This window comes from Trachurus japonicus, chromosome 5 (genome assembly GCF_045865225.1).
Source record: "Trachurus japonicus isolate A0001 chromosome 5, Traja_1.0".
NCBI lineage: Eukaryota > Metazoa > Chordata > Actinopteri > Carangiformes > Carangidae > Trachurus > Trachurus japonicus.
In genome coordinates this window covers 8,178,333-8,202,513 of record NC_140911.1, presented here as the reverse complement: position 1 = coordinate 8,202,513, position 24,181 = coordinate 8,178,333, and the positions used below count along the sequence as shown (strand labels likewise).

At 41.8% G+C, this 24,181-nt stretch overlaps 2 protein-coding genes across 2 annotated transcripts in view; both read right to left on the bottom strand.

The window, feature by feature from the left end:
* Positions 1-24,181, bottom strand: part of LOC146987004 (heme transporter hrg1-A-like) — a 349,260-nt gene that overhangs the window by 101,358 nt on the left and 223,721 nt on the right. The window lies entirely within an intron of this gene.
* LOC146987014 (keratin, type II cytoskeletal cochleal-like) lies at positions 18,213-22,535 on the bottom strand. Its single transcript, XM_085775945.1, has 8 exons — positions 22,056-22,535; positions 20,436-20,705; positions 20,228-20,323; positions 19,941-20,105; positions 19,700-19,825; positions 19,376-19,596; positions 19,231-19,283; positions 18,213-19,126 (listed from the first exon to the last, which is right to left on the bottom strand). Exons 1-8 carry the CDS (start codon positions 22,449-22,451, stop codon positions 18,966-18,968), a joined length of 1,488 nt encoding a protein of 495 aa, XP_085632071.1. The 5' UTR covers positions 22,452-22,535; the 3' UTR covers positions 18,213-18,965.

Genomic DNA, 24,181 nt, shown 5'->3' with positions numbered 1-24,181 from the left:
CAATCTGTTGGTTGGGCCTAAACTAGTACAGGCTTACAGAGCTGCTGCATGGTTGTGGGTTTCTTTTTCGGTCTGGTTTGACCCGTTATTGACTAAATTAAACACAAACTGAGTTCACAGATGAATTATTATAGTCAGAATAATGAGGAAGCATGAATTAGCTTTTAACAGCAGATGCAATTTATTATCAATTTTAATTTTTTCATATCAACTCACCATCAAAGCAAACTGTTTCTCTTTGCCCAGAGCACTTTGAGTTTTGAAGATGAACTTGTGCCTGCTACCAGCAGCAGAGAGAACAAATCTGTGCTGCACCATTCAAATTATATCTAATTGACAGGCTGGTCAACGCCTAGGTGAAAATCCAATACCGAATCTCATTCAGCTCCTTTCTTGTACATCTTCGTTTCAATCAGCAAATGAAGTAGCCTCAATAAGATGTGATAAGACTCATACATTTTAACAAGTCCTCTCAGGCTACCTCTCTCCTCAGCTGGGCCGTTCTCAGACCCATCGCCTGTCCAGCCACATCAAATAGTGAACAGCCAGATACCACAAGGTTAATCAGTGTCACTAATGGGGACGACGCTGCCTGGAGACATGGCCATTACCACTGGAAGAAGGGATCATGGGCTATGGGACTAGAATAATTTAAATCTGGTATCCTTCATGCTCCAAGGAAGTGGGAACACTAAAAGAATAAAATTATGCACTGAAAGGCGGCTTTCACTGGAGAGGTCGATTTAAGAGAGGCGATTACACATTTAGTTTGAGATACTGAATCTCTGCATCACAGCGCTGTGATGGGAATTTTATATCGATTGGAGATAAAGAAAATAATTTTTCATACTGTATCAATTGTTTTTTTGTCGCTCTGCAACATGCAGGACCGGAGCTCAGTGATTAGTGGGTTTGAGTTCCTCAGAGTTGCAGGTTAGGTTGTATGGACTGTATTGTGCCTTCACTTAAAGCCCCAGTATGTAACTTATTTGGCTTTTTATTAGCAAAAATTTAATATTGCGTCTGTTGTCTGTCCGAGGTCTGCCCGATTTCACGTGAATGCAACATCAAGAATACGTTCGGATATGCAACCGTACCGCTAGATGGGGGTAATTCCTACAGACTGGGGCTTTAAAATCTATTATATGGCAGTGTTTTGTTTTGTTTGATTTGTTTATTCATCGAAAAAAGGAAAGAAAATAACTCAAAAAAAAAACAACAATAATGCAACTCCTTAATGAGAGGGGGCAGAAAGAAGCAAACTTTCACTATCAACTATTTCACTGTCAACAGAACAAGTTGTATTCCTTTCTATTCTATTATTTACTTTTTTTTCTTTTTTTTTTTTAGTTCAGTCTAGTTTTGTATTTTCTGTGCCACATTTTATTTTCAGTACCAAAACAAAAATGTCAGTGTTGTATCCCCATAACTAAACAAAAATGTCAGACTATTCCTAGGTGGGCAAAGTTAACTCATTCTAACAAGCTTGCATGCATTAATAATCCAGAAATACTTATTACTAACTAACTAACTTATTATGATACTGTTGCTCCAGTGGAAAGCTTCAGTGCAGCGTCACAGCAGCGAGACAATGACACCGCCAAGATGTGATACATTGCATTTGTATTCAAGAGCGGACCTGTACAGGAAGTAAGGACACTCATCCTCATCCCGGCAATTAAAATGTTGTCTTTTTCAGTTAAAGGTTATTCATCATAAGACATACTGTATGCTTAGGGCGCTCTGTGTCGCCCCTATTAATAAGCCACACAGGGATGGGTCCCTACGAGCTGCAGCAGTCTCTCGCTGCCATTTGTTGAATATTGAGTGAGCTCTCTGGGTGTCATTGAGATGCAGAGTGTCAGTGGAACCAGTAAAGCAGTGGTCCACTGCGTGCAGCTGTTCAGCAGAACACGCAGCATTAATCTAAATCAGTCAGGGCCAAATTACCTTTACTCTGGCTCACTGGGCTAATTTGTGTAGAAAGGGGACAGTGATTTTGAACAAAAAATGTGGAGGATTGTAGTGAAGTTTAACTTTATTGGCTCTCTGGCACATATTCAACATGTTCCTTGGGCGGATACATATCTTAAAGAATATGTTTAATATCCCGTGTGTGTGTATGTTTCCTGTGTAGTCACCTCAAACTTGATCTGAACCTTGAGTCTAGTCAGACTTAATTAGGATTATTATCCTTTTAATTAGAATTCCTTTAACCTGTCAGATACCAACTCCTCTTGCCTGTGATATTGGCATGTGGTCTAATTAAAATGAATTGACCCATGAAATAGACATGTCCTTCAGCAGACTGTGGGAAGACATTTTATGTGGAGAGCGAGATGAGGAGATTGCTTGCTGCACTGGCAAGGTTACATGCTGGGGACCAAATCCTCTGTGGCTAATTTGTCAATATATGTCAGCGTTGAATAATACACATGACTATCCTTGCTGTATGTGTGTGTGTGTGTGTGTGTGTGTGTGTGTGTGTGTGTGTGTGTTTGTACTTTTTTAAATCATTATTCACCTACTGCATCAATTGAGGGACCAAACCCAACTGGATTTTTAGTGTTATCCATGCATATAAAGCTTGATAAAGTGAATCTGTGGTTGTTAGGAGTTTATTTTGATATGTGGAGAGAGACTACTGTAACTCCAGTTTGTATAAAATGTTTGCTAACTAATGCTAGCTAAAAAAAAAATTGGTCTGAATGGGAATTATTGATAGTAAAAATTCATATCAGAGTCATTCTAGCAGATTTTTGCAACTGTGATGTTTCTGTTCAAAATGCAAATGTATTGATCATTACAAATTTTAATTTGTTGTTTAAATGTATTTTAATTTCAAATATTTTTATTTGGATTTTTCAGACATAGGTTCATGTTGATCACAAAGTAGACAGTAGATCCTTATTTCAACAAACAATAAGTGCAGGGTTTAACAAGTACAATTAACAATCCTGCACGTAACAACCCCCCTCCCTTTACAGTACTGAGAGCATTTTTAAGGCACAGTTCAAAAGCTTATGGTGTATCCCCCTCACGGGGTCAGGCTGCAAATGCTTATGTCAAGGGCCAAATCTGAGCACCGTCATGTTGTTTGGGTATTATGAAAATATAATAAAAAAGGATCCCATGTTTTATAGAACTTTTTCTCTGAGCCGCCGATAGAGAAGCGCAGCATCTCCAACTTGAGACAGGACATTATGTCTTGAAGCCATTGGCTCAGCGTGGGCGAGGCAGCATCCCTCCATCTAAGCAGAATTGCGCGCCTGGCCAGAAGCAGGGCAAAACCGACCATATGTTGTTCGCTAAGTGTCAATTGTGGGTTGCCACCAGTGGCAATGCCAAATAAAGCTAGAGTGGGGCTAGGGGCAAAGTTCTTGCCCAAAATTTTAGATAACGTATTAAAAACATTGCTCCAGAATATCTGTAATTTGGGGCACATCCAATACATGTGGAAGAGGGTACCGTCGTTGGCTTTGCATTTGTCACAGATTGGACTTAAGCTAGGGTAGAAGCTAAACAGCTTAGTCTTAGACATGTGAGCCCGGTGGACAATCTTGAACTGAATCAAACAATGTCTTGCACAGAGTGAGGTTTTGTGTATTGCCCGTAATATAGAGTCCCACTGGTCATCAGACAAGGGTCCCAAATCCTGTTCCCAGGCTGATCTAGTCCTATCCAGGGACGGGGGCGACAATATGGATATGTTCCTGTATAATTTAGACATTGAACCTTTAGATAGTGGGTCGAAAGAAAGAAAGGAATCTATCGGGTTAATGTCTGGTTTTGAGGGAAAGCTTGGTAGGTGAGAACACATGTACTGTCTAACCTGTAAATATCGAAAAAAGTCGGTTTTTGGTAGGTTGTAGCTATTTCACAGACAATTGGTTGAAGGAGGCAAAATATCCGTCCACAAACAGGTCTGCAAAACGTTTGATACCATTCCTGTGCCATGTCTTAAAAGTTGGGTCGGAGCACGAGGGAATGAAGAGGTGGTTAGAGGCAATTGGGCTGTTTAAATGTATTTTAAATGATAATATGACTAGGATGTGATTTTAGTCTGGGCTTGTATCAAGCAAGCATGTTTCTTTACATTAGGAGAATAAGATTTTGTAGGTTTGGACATTATCTGTAGCACCACCACAGTGTTTTGGGTATTGCACTTGACTGTATTTAGATTTTGTATTAGATATTGTTAAATCAACCGTGCAGCAGTTTGAAAATGTTATAATTAATAGTTCAAACAATGATTTAAGTGACAGGGAAGAAAATATGAAAGTATGTAGCCTCAAAGCGCTTGTGTTTCGCTGGGTACAGTAAGCCCAGATGCTAACTCTCATCTGAGGTTAACTTTGTCACCAAACATCAATTTCTGTTTTTTTTTCTTCGATTTTCTTATGCAACTCTTGGCTAAAGTCAAGTGTTCTCACACTTTCACACTCTTGCAGCACAAGTGGAGGGAAAGTGTAATTATTTTTACACCTTTCTTGAAGTAGAGACCTCCACGAAAGAGGCTGATGAACTCCCAGTGGACCGAGACTGTCTGTATGACTGATGCTGTGTGGTTGGAGGGGGAACAAATGAATTTTCTATATTTGTTGCTGATCACAAAGCAGCTCTCAGTCCCTGTAGACAGAGCAGAGCAGTTCAATGCAGCCCAGTGGATCTGAGCAGACTGTGTGGAGGAGGAACAGTGTGTTGATAGAGCGGCTGTCCAACTGAATGACCTTTAAATCTGTCACATATTCTCTTATTGTATATGTTTTATAGTCCATGGGGCAGTTAGCAATGAGGTTTTAATGAGAAGTAAATGGAATTGCTTATTCTATGAGCTTGTCAGAGAGAAAGGTTTAGTTTGTGACACTGCTTGAGCTGTATTTGTATTGTTTGAACATTAAACCACATTATCTTTGCGTACAGAGCTGCTAAAGCACCAACTGATGGATGATGCAGCTATGTGCAGCCATTGTTTCAGACAAAGTAGAGTGTAGGATGGAAAATATCTCACTTAACTAAATGTTTGCTCCTCTTCCTTGTGTCTTAATTTGGCAGAACTAAGGTGTTATATGAAAGGATGTGAGCAAAGACATTTTTTAGGGAATTGGGATGTAACCTGCTGTGCCCCACTTCCATAATTTTAAGCAGGTTTTTGAATATGTAAACAAATATGAGGAAAATATGTTTACACTGGAAAAGTGTCAAATGAAGCGTTGAGAGGGAACAAGTTGTGGGTGGTGGTGAAAAGGAGAAAAAAGAAAACACTGCTGCTGCATTAAATCTTTGGGGGAAAAAAAACATTTTGCTCTTAAGTTTGATCGGCAGTTTTACTTTAAAGTTGTAGTTTAATTGACCTTGTTAACTGCACTGAGTAATAGAGCACACTGAATAGGCTTTATTTATTAATAAAGGAGCTTGTCTAAGTTCAGGAAGTAGTGGAGCTGTGCATAAAGCCTATTTAAATTAGACATGGTTGTACGTACTGCACCTGTCCACTAGGTGTCCTCAGTGATTTTCCTGACTGGCGTTCACCTGACTGTCCTTGAGATCCTTCAGCCTGCAAACCTGCTGCAAACACCTTGTGCTCATTAGTTTCTGTGCATTAATACAGTAAGACTGTGTATTATAACATTATTTTCTCACGTGTTCATTAGGGATGGGACGATACACCTAAACTCACGAAACGATGCACTTCGATATGCAAGGGTCACGATACGATATGCCACGATACGATATCAAAAAAAAGGATGAAAAATAAATTATATAATAAATTATAACTTATTTATTTTTCTCCAGTTGCACACAAACTGGGAAACTGCTTTCTGTTTCCATTTCAGACCTTTTCTCTGTGTTAAGTCTCTAGGTTGTTAATTTCTCTAAAATAATCATTATTTTATTATTATTATATATTATTATTATTATTATTTTACACACACACTGCTTTCCTATTTCTATATCAGCCTCCCTCTCTAGGTTAGCCTGGCCTAGGAGTTTTTCTTAAAAATAAAAAATAGCAGTGCAAGTGCCAGTTTGAAATTTTCTTGTCATTGAGGGTGCTACTACAATAAAGCAATGTGACATATACAAACAACATCTGGGATTTTAATCTATCCATATAGCCACATCCAGTTTTGAAGATATTTCCCCATTTTTCACGACCTGGATCCTATCAGAAACTTAGCCTACATGTAAAACATATTGCACTGGGAGGAAAATGCCAAAACAGACTGCAGTGCATCCAGAAAAAAAATCATATCAGAATGTAACAGTCACAACATCTCAAAGACCCGACAGACAAACAGCCAGACAAACAGCCAATCATTTAACAGCTTTGTAGGTGGGTTACAACATCATCGCCAGGTTAATTCATAACAACAGAAGCTGCTGTGAGGACGTGAGAACGTGAGGCTGAAGGAGTGGAGAGTGAAAAAGGACACGTTAGCTCGACGTTGTCGACGCCGGGCAGAGGACGGAGTTAAACCACGGCACGGCCGTTCGGCTGCGCTGACGGACCCGCGGAGATCCCGAGTGACCGTGCGTCTGCCCTGACCCTGAGGCCACGGCGGTAATAATGAAGCAGCGTCAGGCCGCTCACCGTCACTTGATCTCAGAATTAAATACGCTGAGCCGTGAGCGTCGGGGTGTGCAGCGACCCTGGGTTCCGCCTTTGCTGCGTGTCAAATCAAATCATATCTCTCTCTCTCTCTCGCTCCCTCCTCCTTCTCTCCAGCTGTCCTTTCAAAATAAGAGCGCAGAAAGCCCGGAAAACAAAACAGTGACTCATGAGCTGGTGGCCGTGAGAAATTTAGCGGTGGAGGTGCCAGCGTGCCAATTATTATGCCGCGGCGTGCCTGTGTTTATTTCGCGATACGTTTTTTTGCAGCACGATGCATTTCGTCACATTTTGTATCGCGAAATTTCGCCAAACGATATTTCGTCCCATCCCTAGTGTTCATGTTGTTGAACTTTTCAAGGACCCCTAAACTGATACAAATTATTGGACAACATTTTTAAAGGGACAACGAGGAGTTTGTATTTCGTTATAAAAAAGTCTCACATTAATGTGGATGAATCTACGCTACCCACACTTGTTAATGGCTCCATTCCAACCAGCGTTTCCTTACTTTCGGTTTTGCGGACGCTGCCCGGCGGGTCATGATAATAACGCCGCCGTATCGCCGTTTATGGTCGGAACTACGACGGTATCTGATCGTCTTCGAACCTCTGACTTTCATTCTTGATGAATGAAAACATTCTTGGCAAGACGTCCGTCTTGCGCCAGTCCAAGAATTTCACCGTGCACGCGGAGGCTCATGGTAAATGTAGTATGAAAACACTTTGCTTTTCAAAACTCCTCGTTGTCCCTTTAAACAAACACCAAAAACACACAAATATTTGTTCTGAGACTGAATAACATTACTTTTTTAGTCAATATTCCAATTTGGAGAAATCATAGAGACATTTCTCAGAAAAAACAAACAAACAAACCCTTGAACCATCTCAACCACTGGTTTGGCTGATGGTCTTCTTGTTCCTGCCACTGTCACCCTGAGCAGAGATCAGTAAACCACCTTTTAGCCTGTCTGCTCTATTCATGATTACGTCATAGTTCTCCAAACCATCACTGTGCATGCTTAATTTTAGTGCATAATATATGTTATCTCAAAAAACTGGTTCAGCTTGAATAGGTTGAAGCTGCATGTGTCAATCTCCGCTCACCGCTCCGCTGTTTTCTCCTAACTGAGGTAATCATTTCTACCCTGATGGGTGCCACAGCAACACGCGAGCCTGTCACTGCCTCTTTACGGCCCCCGCCACCGCTGGCACCTCCCTGCCTGTGACACACTATCATTTTCCCCTCCAGCAGTTTTCAATTTAGATTGTTAAAAACCAGCATGTTCCTTATAGACAGTGGGGCAGTAAATCTTAAAAGCTGCTGTGAAAGCACAAGAGACAGTGTTTCCTGTAAAGCTTCTTGTTTTTGACCCAGGGTCATGAGCCAGGCTGATCTGATAGAAAGTGACATCCCATTAGTCTTGCATAGCCTCACTAACACCACACAATGTGATTTGTTTTGGGGTTGTAGTTGTTTTTTGGGGTGGGGTGGGGTAAGATTTGCCCTCTGCAGTGACATAAACTGTTTCAAAAAATGCAAGCCTCAAAGTTTTTGTTAAGAGCATCAGGTTTTCACTGACTCAGTATTCTTTGAATCAGTGCCACATTTTAAACTGAATTTGGGATTTTGGAGGGGAAAATCGGATCAGGTGGCAGAAGCAGAGAGGTCTATAGGAAGAGAGAGAGAGAGAGTAGATTTAATGCACATTTTTATCCAGTTTTGACAAGTATTCGTTTTCTTCTCTGATCATGGTCTGAAACCAGTATGAGCCCTCTTCTACAGTGTCACTCACACTTAGGAATAGGAATTAGACTGAAACTGCTTAAAGGAGCTTAATGCAAGCTTGCTCTGCCATCAAACATGTTGTCTCACATAATGATGATGATGATGGTCGCTTGCCAAGAGCTTCAGTCATCGCCGCAGACTGGACACAGCAGTAACTTACCTTTGGGGGGTGATGACTATGGTGAAAGAAATCGATTATTGATTAATCGCGATTATTAAATAGATGATTGTGAGTCGATTATTGAATTTCCAAAAATCGATTATTATTGCGTTTTTTTTTTTTCATCGTAATACAAACCAGTGAATTCACTGGCAGTCACTGTCATACAGGGTTTAACCGGAGCTCCATCTGGGCAACAGTGAGTGTGTGGCAGAAGTTATAAACATGACGGCAGGACGCACGTCATGCTAATATTTACACATAATTAATAAAAATGATGGACAGATTTATGTATCTCATGCAGCCAGCGGTGTACTATGATCCCACACTGATTTTGAGTCAATTGATCATATGAGCTAAAATGCTAATACATATTAAAAAAAATTGTAAAAAATTATGGACAGATTTTGAACAGTGTTGAATCACGTTACTCCACTGGCTGCATGAGATACACCTCTTGTTTTTACATATTGGGGATCTAAACGTTTACTTTCTTGCATGGAAAAAATATTATTAAAACTTAATAAAGTGACGTATTAACAGCGCTACAGCACCAATGGGTCAGCCGCCACCGGAAGTAAACAAAACAACGTGAATTGCTTTAATGATTTTAACGTGTTAAAGGCTTAAAATTAATCGCCACAATTAAAGTGTTAACTTTGACAGCACTATTGTGTTGTGCACGTCTGCAGTTCCTCTGACATGATCGACATTGAGGGGCCTGCATTTTTTCACGTAATTCACTTGTCTATTGGAACATGGCCTTGGGCTGCTTTTGCTTAGATGATCATGTTACATACAGTGCCTGAGACCAGAGGAAAATTTTCACCATGCGTTCCTCAGCGATGCCACGTATGTAATGCAAAAGGCCTCAAGTCCATCACCTTCAAATGACAGAGAAACCTGGTGAAATTCACTCTGTATCTGGTCGGGAGGGGGGGGCGGGGGGGGCGTGTATGAAGTGATGACCGGAGATTTTTCCCCTTCTGCCATTAAAAAAAGAAAAAAGCCTGACAAGAAAAAGGGCAAAATGAAAACCCTGAACAATTACACATTCTTCCTCTATAGGGGTATCTATTACCTGATAAGGTCAGTGCTCATTCGTCTCCCTTAAACACCCCGTCAGCTGTTGGCGAGCGGGCGAGCACGGAGGTTGTTGCTGTGATGATCAGACACAGTGAGGAAGTGGGCAGAGCACAATCACCGGGGGTAGCCTTAATGAACAGTGGGACTGTTTTTATCAGCACACGCCAGGAGACATCCTCCATCACCACGACAGACTGCACTCACCTGGGGCTTGATTGTGAAATGGTGTCGTCCAATTGAGCCAGCAAGAAGTGCACTGGGCAGATCCTTCATGTTTTGTTGTTCGACGCTGTTCTGTTCATTATACCTGGTAGGAGAATTCATTATCCCTGAATTCAGGCCAAGGCTGTGAAATTAATCTCTACTGACAGATTTATGTGTCACAAAAGGAAAAGTACCGAGAGAATACAATGGCAGATTGTGTCTAGATTACCTGTGAATGTCTAGATTGTGCAGACCCCCTAAAAAATGATCCCAAATGGTTTAGGAATAAAAAGCGGTAGATATGTCTTATTCACAAACTTTTGTGGTGTTGTTTTTGATAGATAAAGGCTTCATCCTGACCTGATCTGTAGTTCACACTTTGGCCTGCAGCTCAAAAGCCATACACACTCTTAAAACTAAAACTTTTTGCAGTAGAAAACTAAAACTAAAGAAAGGTGTCATTAAAAGTTAACAATGTAGAGTTTCCTTTACTATTGCTTTCCACTAACTCCTCAGATTCTTATGCATGGTCTGTTACCACTGTTGCTCCAGGTGTCAATTGAGTCGATAGATTTTCGTGCAATAGATTAGAAAGTCAAAGACCCCAATCAACATCAGTGAGGCCCATTGATTTGTCTGATAATGAGTCCAGATAGCCACTTTACGCAGGGTCCCATGGCATATCACATCAATACCTACTGCATTTAAAAACCTTTCCTTACACAAGCTTGTATTAGGGAAGTATTGATGGTCAAATCTAGTGCTGGTAGTAATATGAACCAATTAAAGGCTCAAACTTTATCAGTTCCTAAATTAAGGTGTTCAAGTTGCTGCTGTAGCTATGACTTCAAATAATGCACTAATTATGGTAGAACAAAAGCTCATAAGATTGGATACACATGAAGGAACCTAAGAGTCCAAATGAGCAACATCCAAATTATTAAAATAAACAAACAAACAAAGAAAAGAAGACTATCAATTAAGTAAAGTTGTTTATTTTCCATCAGAAAAAGTTACAGTTGGCCGTATAGGGTCCATGCTACTCTGCAGCATCATTAGTTAAAGATAAGGCCCATGCAGGAAGTAGCCAAAATACAGCATCAGCACTATAAAGATGCATTTGGCTGATGTCCACCACAGTGGTGGCAGCACAGAGGAACTATTATCCCTTCCAAACATTTTTTTTTTTTTTTTGCCAATGTGTGATCCAATTAAACAAATGTGTCTTAGTATCCCTGGACACACAGTGTACAAAGTCTGGTGCAGTGAGCAAAGGGTAAATAGATGCTAGACTGTAGCACAAGAGTCACTTTCATTAACTTTAAATCTGCATTAAACAGCAACTTCTTCCAGCAACTTTCAACCACGTTATCAGCTGATGACACCGTTGAAGCAGAGTTAATCCCATTTGGTGATTTTCTTCAGTTTGCCCAAAAAGAAAATTAATCATCTACGTCTCAAAACACAGGACACATCAGGAGAATACAAACTATTTTCATGTCACTTTAACACGCTGGGACCTGAAAGGTGGCATTCTCTGCTGCAGATGATGCTTTTTCTACACACTTTTATCAGTTCATCTCCTCACAGGACTAAAGAGTCTGCAGCCACACCAGTCAGCACGTTTACATGACACTTGAAAAAACTGAATTATTGCCCGACTATAACTGGACAACTGAAGTGCATGTAAACGCCTTAGTCCGACTAAAGTCGGAGTTCTCCAACTCCGATTAAGACACCCAGATAATGCGATTGGAATTCGATTTTCTCCGTCATGTATACGCCTTAGTCGGACTGAAGCTGGACAATGCATGTGCGCATGCTCCACAACCATAGAGACGGCACAAAGTGGAGCAGAGAAGCTGCCCAAACCCGGCAAAGTAAAGAAAAAAACCCAACGTCAGCGCCGATTCAATGCATTTCACACAGCGCGACCAGCAAGAGTGTTTTATAAAAAAAAGAGAGAGAGAGAGAGAGAGATGAAAAAAACAAGCCCGTATCCTATTCTCAGCGCGAATCCGGCCCAGACTGGCACGTCTGGTCGGGAACTGCAGTTGAGAATTTATTATTAAGCTTACTAAATTGTTTATATTCAGTTTTTTACGAGGTGACAGAAAGGCAGCAGGACAGTATTAACCCGCTGAAACAACGGGTGGCGCTGCATGAGGGGGCGGACCCCGTCAGTTATTCGATTTTCTCAGTTGCATGTAAATTGAGACAAGGACAGAAGTCAGATTAGACGCCAAAATCGAATTTTGAGCATAGCTCGATTAAGCTCTGCATGTAAACATACTGAGTGACTCTTGAACTAAATGCCAATGTCAGCGTGTCAGTCATGTTACTTTTTTTTTTTTTTTATCCAGCTGCAGGACATGACATCTGGCAGAACCTCTGTGATATCTGGACCACCACCCGTGATCTGCAACATCACAAGCCCCCCCTACTCAGTCTGATCAATCATTGACTCCCACCATCATTATTAAACATCGCAGCGAATGGCAGTTGAAAGGGCACGGGAGGCGTGGAGACACAGGTGAGTGCAGGTCTTATCTAGACCCTCCAGCTGTGCCCCAGTTACCCATCACTGCTTCTGGTAACAGGAATTTAGTTCACAGAGTTTAAAATTAGCCCGGGCATCTATCATTTCCCACCGGCTGAATAGGTTGGGTGTCGGAGCCCTGGCATAGGCAATTTGTCTCCTCACGTCTGTCTGTCCCGCCTCAAAGCACCATCACTCAAACACACACCGACTTGTCACGGAGGACAGAGGCAGCGCCTGCAGAGCAAAGAAATATTGCTGTAGGACACACAAGCAAACATTCAAGGAGTTAGTGCATGCTCAGTGGTGAGTGTCAACAACAGCAAAGAAAATATCACTCTGCATGCAACAAAGCTGAATCAGACGAAGGACAAGCAGAGGGAGTTAGTCAAACGTGTCCACGAGGAAAAGAAAAGAAAAATTCAATGTTTATTAAATTGCAAATGTGATGATTTAATTCAACCGAACTGGATGGAAAAGTACTTGTAGAATAACATCCCCAACAAAGAGCTCCTTACAAATGTCTTTCTTTTTTTCCACTGGGGCCAAAGCTGCAGGAGCACATTTGACATTGCTATAAATCTCCCAATGTTTAAGAGCTGAAGTGTCTGAACACTGGACAAGAGCTACAACACATCAGCTGGAGGGCACAGAGCTGCAGCGCCAACATAAGGCAGCCTATCACTCAGCTGTGTTGACTGTGTAGGTTAATATGCTGTGACATTACACACGTAGCTCATTTAGCATCACCCATAGACAAAGGAATAACACACCTGAGGTTGAAGATGTGTTAAAGCAACCCAAAAGCAATTTCCTCTTGAAATCACATCTTTGTCAGGGTGGCTTTTGTTAGATACAAACTTTACTCAATTTGCATATTTAAAACGACTCCTGTTTGTTCTGTAGCTGTGAAGCTGTTTGGTGAGTTTTACTTTCTATGACAAACTCTCAACGTTTTGTTTATTTATTTGCTACTGGATGCAGGAAACTGCAGGAAACGGTTCTCTGCTCTGCTCCACACACTTGACAGATTCTGGTGTTTTTATTTCTTCTGTTTTTTCCCCTTGCAAATGCCAGTGGAACTAATAATTAACCTTTACCAACCTTTACTGGAAACATTACACTGTATAATGCCAAAATAATCCGTCTTTGATTCAATAATTTAGGTCTGACCAGATGCACCGACTGAAGAATGATGCTGATCACCACAAATAACCAAATTCTGATTTACATCCACGTCGTTTAGCATTTGCATTGCGAAGGTCACGAATGCAGATCTTGTCTTCAGTAAATAAAACAGTGCATTGTTGTACTGTGCATACACACGTTAACATGCTATCCCCACACAACACAATGCAAAACTACTGTATGTTTATGTTTCGATATCACACTGGAGGTTCATCGAATCTGAAGCATAAAGAGAAATCAAGCCTGTGGGTCGTCTTATAACTTATTTCATAGTGCTGCGTGTTTCTTTGTGTCCACCTTCTAGTTCTAGGCAACTACAGTTGTCATTTAATATTGCAATTACTGTTTTTGTTTCATTAATAATCAGAAAAGAGGCTCAGTCGGTTAACACCGCTGTGACTTCCTCAGAAAGTAATTTTCATTTCCAGTTGTTAATTGTAAACCACCCAACACCTTTTGCGTGTTTGTTGTCTGTGCACACATGCCAACTTGAAATTTACTGGAAGCCCAATCATACAAGGAGGCGCCACTGTGGCAGATGCTGCATGTGGATCAGCTTCTCCTGTTTTAATAACAGCTGCAGAGGAGTCTCTGGTAGAAAGCACAACAACAAACCAAATATTCTCCCAAAATTTGCCCAGGGAGTTGTTGTGTTGTGCTGAACTTTTTTTTTTATTACAGCATAAACTACTAATTCGAAAGCATAAAATTGAAAATATTGAGTTTATTTTTCTGCAGGAGGAAAAAAAAAAAGTTCTGTTGTCACGTCAGATATCCATCAACTTTATTGACATACATTAATGAATAAGGGATTATTATAAAAGGATTATGTTTTATTAATGTCTCTCCTGAAAGCACACATACTATACACACACACATACACCTCATTACCACTTGACAGACGCTAAGTGGTTTGACCCTTACACACTCCACATGCAGCACACTGCTCATCAGTGTTCCCAATCGCAGCTGCTGATATTCACCAGTATCGATTGAGCTGTCAGAGTTTGTGGAAGGTGCAATGTTCATTGATCGCGGTGCTGGGCGCGGGTTAAGGGTAAGGTCAATCTTTTCCATCACTCCTGAGGATTTCTTCCAGTCCTGCATGGGGAAGAGCCCCCCCACCCCCACAGTCAATAAGTGCATTATAGTGCTTCTTCACGCAGCAGTAAGGGCAAAAAAAAAGGGTCATTTTGTATGAAAGGCTCAGCCTCCTAATGAACTTTAATCTGCTGTGCACTGATTGAGATCTTACGCTCAATGTGTGTTTTTTTGACTCATGAGGATATAAGGAATGACAGATGCAGACTTAATTAACTTTAATCAATATGATATGAGCTGTGATCAGCTTAGTTTGCATTGACAGCCTCAAATGTGTATGCATATGCAAAAAATACAGAAAGATTTGACTGATCAGATGTAGAAAAAGCAGAATTTAAGCAAAAGCTGAATTTGTCTATTTTGTCCTACGGTGAATCTGTGAGAACACTGACAAACTAACTTCAGTGGTTTTTTTTTAATACACTGTACATCATTTTTATAGGTAGTATTTACTTTTGAGTTCTTGTTATCTTACCTGTTGGTTTGTGTTTGTTGTGTGCTCAGTGAAGCCGTGAGTGCAGGGAGGAGTTTAGAGTCTGATGTCCTCGGGTTATATGTCTTTTCACATGTGTAAATAATGATTTGTTTAAGTCTATATCCTCATAGTTGTTATACTTTGTTTGGACTGCAGCATGGCCAGTTGGATCATATGATGTCGTTTCCATTTCTGCTGCATTTCAACAGTTTCTGCTACAGCAATCCGAAGATATGATTTCATTATATTTTTCCAATAGGTACCGAGGTTAACTACCCTGAGACACTCGGCTGCCTCACAGCTCTACGTAATGTCAATTTACCAAACAAGAGCAATCGTTTGAAGTCTTTCCCGAAAACAAAATATCCATATGATAATGATCAGAGGACCTGCAACAAACATCAAACCTAATATATGGCCCAAAGCACATTAAATAGAAAGAAACCAGCCATTACAGGTCAAATATAGTGTTAACTGCTGTTTACTTTCCAATCCATAACAAGCATTATGGTTTGAGCAACAAACTTCATTCCTTTACTCACCAAAGAGCTGTCTTCAGCAGCTGAAAACAAAGTCACTGAAGTTCGCATCCTAACCAGACTGTCTTGTCATTGTCCGACAGTGAGTCACTGTTGCCTCCAGACTGCATTAAAGATAAGGCCCTGCTTCGACCTCCTGTATTATCAAGACAATAATACTAGTTGAAGCTCTTGTTAAGGATTAGGGTAAGGGTTCATCACCACCTTCTCCTGACAAGAACCCACATTTACTGTCAGAGAAAACGTCCAAGAAGGTCCTTTGCAGTATGTACAGTGTAACAAGTGTGCAACTGGTTTAAAGCTATGTCGATGTTTAAGGATGTGATGTGAGCAAAAAGCATCAGTAATGCTAAACAAAATGTCACAGTGGTTTCTAAAATGAAATACTGTCTTGTGACATGTTGCTGTTTTTTTCCTGATGAAGGTAAATATGCCGTAGCTGAAGAATGGCTTCTGCTGTGTATATTTGTCAGCTATAATGGTTCATTTGTTGTGAGCTCGACTTTACACATATCAAAGCGTTGTTTATGAGGGGAGCATATAATTTGATGTGTGTGTTTGCTCCCCCTATGGCATTGCTGGTGCTTTGCACAGACCATTTCCTCTCTATTCCACTTTGTCTTTCACATTATCCTCTAAATCATGGTCTGCAGGTTTATGTCCAGTCTCAGCCTACACATGACTGCAACTGTAGCCCGATTTCTTCTTTTGCATGTGCTTATAAAGAATATTAGAAATCTTGATTGTCCGCATGAGATTGCATCCAAGAAACATAATAATTCAAGTTATTAACTCTGTTGTAAACTCAGTCTTAAAGCTGTGCATCGTATTTGGCTGTACTCCGCTGTACTCCGCTGTGGCTTTAGCTCTTTTCTAAGGGGGCACATTACCTGTTTTCTGAGATATATGGTGTGCTGGTGCTGCTGACACAGAGAAATGGTTAAACACAGAACAATAAGAGCAGTGATCCTCTACAAGGACAAACTGCTTATAGGCCATTGTATATCAGCTTCTCTGAGGTAATGGCCTGTGCTTTTCTTTTCTTCTGCTTCCCTCCTTTGTGCTGTCAAGCACAACATTACCGATGTTACCTTGGTCAATTACAGACACATGTTCATTACTGCCTTTTATACTGTGTCAAACCTGTTCTCATCATCAGGAGCATTGACGGTTAATGATAGGCACACTGGTGCACAGCAGAGAACAGTGTTGTCACTCAGGAGAAGAAGATACAGGCACAGATGCTGAGACTGCTTGTTTGTTTGGCTAAATGCAAGATTTCTAACAACAGCAGGAGTGATTTTCTCATGTCTTCCTCGGGGAGAGAGGATGCAACACCTGTAATTTTTGTCGAGCGGTGGTGTAACTGGTTTGGCATGGGCACAATTGGCTTTTTTTTTGTTTGGCATGAGCTCTGAGTCAATCGAACTTTTAATTCCTCTGGGGCCGAGTTCAAAAAAGGAAAAAGGCCTGCCGCCTGACCAGTGCCAGTGCTCTGTGCTTCAGGTGACGACGTAAGAAACAAATCTTTCATCAGTCTGCCAATGCAGACTGTGTGTGCCAGCGTCGGTACTTAAAAATACTCCATTGTATGTGCAGGAAGTAGTGCGGGTCAATCAACACCGACTCAGTATGATACAGGTCAAACCACAAAGGCATGTCTTTCATAAGTTTGCAAAACTTCTAGGTATTTTTAGACACTCCCTTCTATCTGATCTGTGAGTACAGTGCATCACTATTACTTAGAGAAATGATTCACAGTGTTTCCTGTTTCTTACTCTGTGGAGTGGCAGGGCGTGGTGTAGTGTTGAGTCTGCGTGTTATCTTGGCTCTGTTTGTCCACCCCTGTGCTGGCAGTATGCTGGCTGGCTGCAGTAACACAACACCCACACTTGGCACAAACACTTGAAGACATCATTTCTCCTTGTCGCTGTGGGGCAAATAAATGGTTGTTGATGCGAGATGTCGGTGGGGAACGGACACGCCGGCCATGGTAGCTCAGAAAACAACTCACATTCACATTCCTTACATTTCAGATGTAAAGTGTGTTGTGTAACAGCAGAGGCCTGTGTCAGGTTTCACTGTTCTCTGACTAGAATAGAAAGTTACTCTCAAGAGAACTGGAAGAAGAAGACTGGATTTTGGGAGATAATGGTTCTGGTAGTTTTTTGAAAGGAAGTTTTCTTGGTACACCTTAATCAGTCTTGATTTAAATATGATTTGTATTGTTGCTGACCACGCTTGCCTTTATGGCCTAAGTAAAATAGTTTCAAACTGGCTTCAATAATGTTCTCCTGCCCAGTGATAGTAAGGTGTTCCTCCATAAAGTGCTCAGTGAATGTGCATACAGTTCAGATGGGAATGCAAAAGTCAAGCAGGAAGAGTAAAAAATGGCACAGCACTGCCACCATGTGAAATCTACGTAGGTGAGAAAATATCATCTTGCTGTTACAGTGCAGACGTTTGCAGCAGCCCCCCCCCCCTTTTATTCGTGACAAGAAGACAGAGAGAAACATTCATTTTGGTACTCAGATTTATTTAACAGATTGATTTAGTGTCATTTGCTGCAACATTCATCAGTCGGTTGCTGAGAAGGCTCTTGCAAAATAAATCTGGTTTCAACATAGTTTTAGTTTTTTAGGCAAGAGAGGGCAAAACTAAGCAGGGAAACATTCGACAGAACAGTAAAAAACAACAACAAAAAGACAGGAACAAGTCAATAACCAATCAGTTCAAAGTTTAACTGTAAACATGTAACGTCACACAAATGTTCTTATTTCCGATTTGGTCAGTGACTTGTGACTACTCAATTGTAGAAATCATCAACTGAGAACAGCACCTTCTCAGAACTACAGTATAAAATGTTCTTCCAAATAGTTTTCTTGCATAGTTTTAACTCTCCATGAAACACTTAGTTTTTTGCCTTTTTTTCTTATTTCTTGGATGGAAGTACAGAAAGAAAACAAATTTATCTTTGCTAACTGATCTGGCCCTGGTGTATTTTAGGCCATGTCTACCTTCAGAAACTCTTGTTTAAAGATGGCAAGGTACAGACTAAGAGAAGCAGCCAGTGATCCTTGAAACAAAAACTGGTGGCAGTGTAACACGATCCAGTGCACCTTTCTTTTAGACATTAGGAGTCACTGGCTTTTGGGAATATTCTTGTTGAACATGACAGTATTGTATTGCATAGCACCGTGAAGGGGTCACAGATTTAGATGAATTTCAAAAGTTTCTGAAGGGAAAGAGGGATGGCTCTCCTTTTTTGGTTTTTACATGATTCTCCTGCTGGATGTTGTGACTGTGCTGGACTTGGTGACCATGCCACCGCCATATCCGCCAGACATGCCACCACTGCCGTAGCCGAATCCACTGCCGGAGCCGTATCCACTGCCGGAGCCGAATCCACCGGCGGAGCTGGCGCTGGAGTATCCTGGAATAGGACAAACAGAAGGTGTTGTCAGTAAGCCATCCATGTTTCTAGGTGGTCTGCTGGTTTGGGCATCATTTGTGACAATGATAAAATCCGAAACTTACCACCAGAGCTCTGCTGCACGTGGATGGTTGCGTTGGCGCCTCCGCTGGCCAGTCTGATGGGGTAATAATATCAAGTTAGTGCTTGATATTTTAAAACCAGTGCTACAAGCATTGAAACAACACTGAACATTAAAGCCTTGCCCACCTGCTTTCCTCTCCTTCCAGCAGCTTCCTGTAGGTGGCGATTTCAATGTCCAGGGCCAGCTTGACGTTCATCAGCTCCTGGTACTCGCGCACCTGGCGGGCCATGTCCTGCTTGGCTCTCTGCAGAGCATCCTCCAGATCCCTGATGCGGAGCTTGGCGTCCTTCACTGCCAGCTCACCGCGCTCCTCGGCCTCTGCGATCTGGGCCTCAAGGCTTGCCCTCTGTGGAAAGGAATCAAGGATTAAGGAGCTGCACATATACTATACGACGGACTGTGTTAATGAAAAGGCATCCATCAGCCATGAGAATTTTCTTGAAACGTACCTGTCCCTTGACAGCCTCGATCTCATTCTGGAGACGGGCGATCATGCGGTTCAGCTCGGCGATCTCAGCCTTGGTTGTGCGCAGGTCATCACCGTACTGTCCGGCAGAGGACTGCATCTCCTCATACTGTTGTAAAAAAAAAAAAGACAAAAATGTGAATCATGAAGTTTGGGAGAGATGCTGGATGTTTGGTTATAGAAGATGCAGCGGATATCATGGCTTGGCTTTGCTCTTCACTCACCTTCTGTTTGTACCAGGTCTCGGCCTCGGCCTTGCTGCGGTTGGCGATGTCTTCATACTGAGCGCGCACTTCAGCCACGATGGAGTCCATGTCGAGGTTGCGGCTGTTGTCCATCTCCACAACGACGGAGGTGTCCTTGATCTGGCCCTGCAGCTCACGGAGCTCCTACAGAACCAAAGGTTGGTGAAGAACAGTTAGGTTTGTGTTGATTTCAGCTGATCAGCTTTGTCTCAAATGCTTATTATTATATTACTATGAAATCAGTTGGCATTAAGAGTGGTACATACAGCCTCATAGACGGCCCTGAGGAAGTTGATCTCATCCTGAAGAGCATCAACTCTGGCCTCCAGCTCCACCTTGTTCATGTAGGCAGCATCGACATCCTGAAAGGAAAATTATGCACAAACAGGAAGTGTTACAACTGGTCGCATTTAAACCTCTAGGGGAAAACAAACAAAATAAAACTATGGTCTATCTATCTTGATGCATTCCTACCTTCTTCAGGAGCACAAACTCGTTCTCTGCAGCTGCACGTTTGTTGATTTCATCCTCGTACTTCTTCTTGAAGTCCTCAACCAGGCCCTGCATGTTCCTCAGCTCTCCCTCCAGCTTGCCCTTCTCGTTGCCCAGGCCATCGAGCTGTCTGCGCAGGTTGGCGATGTAGGCCTCGAACATGCCCTCAATGTTGGAGCGGGTGGTGGTCTGGTCCTGCAGGAGGCTCCATTTGGTCTCCAGCATCTTGTTCTGCTGCTCCAAGAAACGGACCTGTGCACATACAAAACCAGAGCAGGTGTCAAATAGTGTTATAAGGAATATATTGTATTGCAGTTTTTGTACCGGTATGGTATGGATTGTGCTTTTGGATGGGGCTGAATCTTTGCTGAATTCTTTAAAAGCTGAGAAGTGAGTAATTAAAAAAAAAAAAAATTCTTATCATTTTTAAAGAGCCGGATCAGCACTAATAGAATTTGCTGGGTGTGTCGTTTATGGTGTCAGGTTTTAAAGGGCCTCACCTTTATCTGCATAACTGAGGAGATAGCGACATATCTGAATGGCCACACCCAAGTCTGAACAATTGCAACTCATGAAGGCCTATCCTTGTGTGCTGACTGCTCAAAGCAGCTGGAAGACTAAATAGAAGTTTATAGAAAATATTTCTCCTATCCTGAATCAACGGGCACAAAGAATATATTTTACCTAAATGTTCCTCTAACATGGGTATGTGGCTTTAAGAATTTCTATTGTGTCTCTTGTTTGGTTATGACTCATCCTTCATGCTCTGTTGAGCCATGCAGGCACAGTCACTCCAGCCATAAAAAAAAAACTAGGTGTGGCAGACAGACCGCAGAAAACAAAGCAGCTCAGTATCAGGAGATGAGAGTTTTTGTGTGTGTGTAAACTCACACAAAGTGTGTTTCACTCTCGCTAAAGATAATCATCCTATAACTCACACGCAACAAAGACTGTAGGACCGTAGCATTGCAAACAAGTAAAAGTTGAGTTACAGCTCTCTATTTGGCATTCCTGTTGTCCATGGCAACCAGGTGATAGGTGGCATGTGCAAATAAGAGACTTTGGACTCTGTGGGCAGAGTGCAGATAGGTCCCTGCTCTCTCAACCCGTCTGCCAGGTGAGAGATGGGCGAGGCACTGCAATTGTATGAGACCCACCCATGTTTAGATAGTGGGCAGAGAGGCTCAGACAGGCTAAATGTTACTCTATGCATATTTTGCTATATGACATGGTCACAAACGCTGACAGACTTTGAGATTTTTATAAGCTTTCCTAATCCCACAGGCTGTAACTCATTGATGGATACGACACCACATAGATAAGATTCACAGTCCTCTTGCTGTGTCAGCTTTGACAGTAAAAGTGCCGTGTTTTCATCTAGTGAACAATGGTCAGGAGTTTCTTTACAGAGCAGGTTGCCGTTAAATGTTTTAAAAGTTTAACTGTTTCTTTTCAGTAAAGAGCAGAAGTAAGACTGTTGACTTTTGACAGCTGCTAGAGGTGAGTGAAGCCCAGAGAGGATGCTATCAGTGCTGAGATAATGAGGCCTGCAGTAAATTGAACATTAAACCTAGGAGAGACAGAGAGCTGACAGGAACCAACCTTGTCGATGAAGGAGGCGAAGCGGTTGTTGAGGGTCTTGATCTGCTCCTTCTCCTGGGTGCGGACGGCCTGGATGGTGGGGTCGATCTCCAGGTTGAGGGGGGCCAGCAGGCTCTGGTTGACCTGCACAGCTGTGATCGGTGGGGCGACATAGCAGCCTCCTGCCTGGCTGGCGGACAGACCGAAACCACCAGAGCTGCTCATGGAGGACATTCCCATGCCGGCACCGAAACCAGCACCTGAACCATAACCAGCACCTCCACCAAAACCAGAGCCTGAACCAGACCCATAGGTGGTTCTTTTTACAGAGTAGCTGGAGCTGGTGCCTGGTCCTGCAAAAGACCTCCTGGTGCTGCCACCGGAGCCGGAGACGGAGTATGATTTCCTCATCATCATTGTAGTGTTAAAGGTGGGCAGCTGTTGAGCAGGAGAAAACTGGAGATGAGTAGCCTTCAAAAGGAGAGCCAAGTCCCTCTGAGTGTCTAACAGCAGTCCCTGCCTGCTTATATGGCCGTGCTGAGTCAGGGGGAGGATCCTCTTCAGCCACTTCAACCTGTACTCTTACTTTTGCTGTCCAGCTTCAGCCTACACGCCTCTGGCTCTGAATGACAGGAGTGGCCAATCCTGTAAAACAGGTAGGGAGGGATTGCGAGGAGATAAGCCGGGACACACCCTGCACAGGCTGAAGTGAGAGAGAGAAGGGGTGAAGTGAAAATGTGATTATGTAAGGAAAACGAGTCTTGAAGAATGTGTTCATTAATTTTACTACTTTACTTTTTTCCAACATCTTTTGTGGCAAAAGATACAATTGCAATGACATAAAATGTAGCAAATTACATAAATAACATGATCAGGTTGTAAAAACAAACAAACTAGCAAACACTCACAGACAAACATATGCGTTTTCACACACTATACATATAACATGGAATAAAAAATCATCCCCCATTCTTGTCATGCACAAATACACAATCTACTCATCTCTTAAGAATAGCATGAAACTGTTCATAGGAATAACTAGTGCATTGTTTATGTTGCTCTATTTATATAGTCCACAAAAACAAAACAAATATGTTCAGTTTGCATTCTGTATAATAAGTAGTTTTAAATTATTCTTGGCATTTAGAAATGTGGCCATGCTGAAGTAAAACCTGGAGAACAGCATTAAAAAAAAAAAAATTAATTTCTTTCAGCATTAAATCTGATGTCAAAATCACATTTTAACCAAACAGATGCAGCGTTGCAGGGAGAAGATCTAGACAAGTGATCAATGTTAAATGAGACAAGATTACCACAAACATAACCTGCTTTACAAGTATTTAGTTGACAAGGAATGGATATAGGAAACATATCGAAGTCCCTCCCTCCCTGCTTTCACACCTAATATAAACATTATGTTAAAGGGACACTGAGAAAATAAGTGTGTCTCTCAGAAAGTAGATTAAACAATATAAACATACCAGTGTTTACTTAAGTGCACAAAAAGGCTTGGTAACTACATCCATTCTTGGTCTGTTACAACCAAGTTAGTGATTGTTAAGGGCTAGATTTGTAGGTAAATGTTGCTGTGTAGTATTGACCTGGCATTTTGACAAAAAACAGTTAGACTGTCTGAATAAGTGTTGTTTTATTAGTTGCATCTTTGCAGAGCTGAATTAGTTAGTTTCTAGCTGGACAAGTTAATCCTGACACCTTGGCTAAGAAACTGCTTCACAATCATCTTGTCATCTGCAAATCCCATCAATTGCAGCCAGGTCACACTCTGGATTGTTTATGTGGTGTGCCTCCCAGTCAGGAATGCCATGCTGCCAAGCCAGGTCGCCCACTGGTCAACTCACTGTCAGACCTTATTCACAAACCTGAAAGTCTGCTTAAAACAGCTCTCTTGTCAGTCTGAGACGAAGCTAACCTGACATCTGATTAAAAAAGATCTAATGGAGTTCCCTGGAACCGATGCAAATCAGACACCAGCATGAGAGTGCTAAACATAGCTTGACAAGCAAAGTCTACATTAAGTTAAAGTTATCATTGAAGGTTATTCGAACAAAGGCCTGAGCCAGAGTTATGTTTAATCAAGTCTTTCTCATAACAGCAAGCAAATGTTGATATAAATGATATCCCCCAGA

Excerpts from the sequence above, each read along its gene's own strand:
- LOC146987014 (XM_085775945.1), bottom strand. The coding sequence starts at position 22,451 with ATGATGATGAGGAAATCATACTCCGTCTCCGGCTCCGGTGGCAGCACC. Across the intron at positions 20,706-22,055 it reads TCGCCTCCTTCATCGACAAG|GTCCGTTTCTTGGAGCAGCA; the intron begins GTTGGTTCCTGT and ends GTATGTGCACAG. Across the intron at positions 19,127-19,230 it reads CGTGCAGCAGAGCTCTGGTG|GATACTCCAGCGCCAGCTCC; the intron begins GTAAGTTTCGGA and ends GTCCTATTCCAG.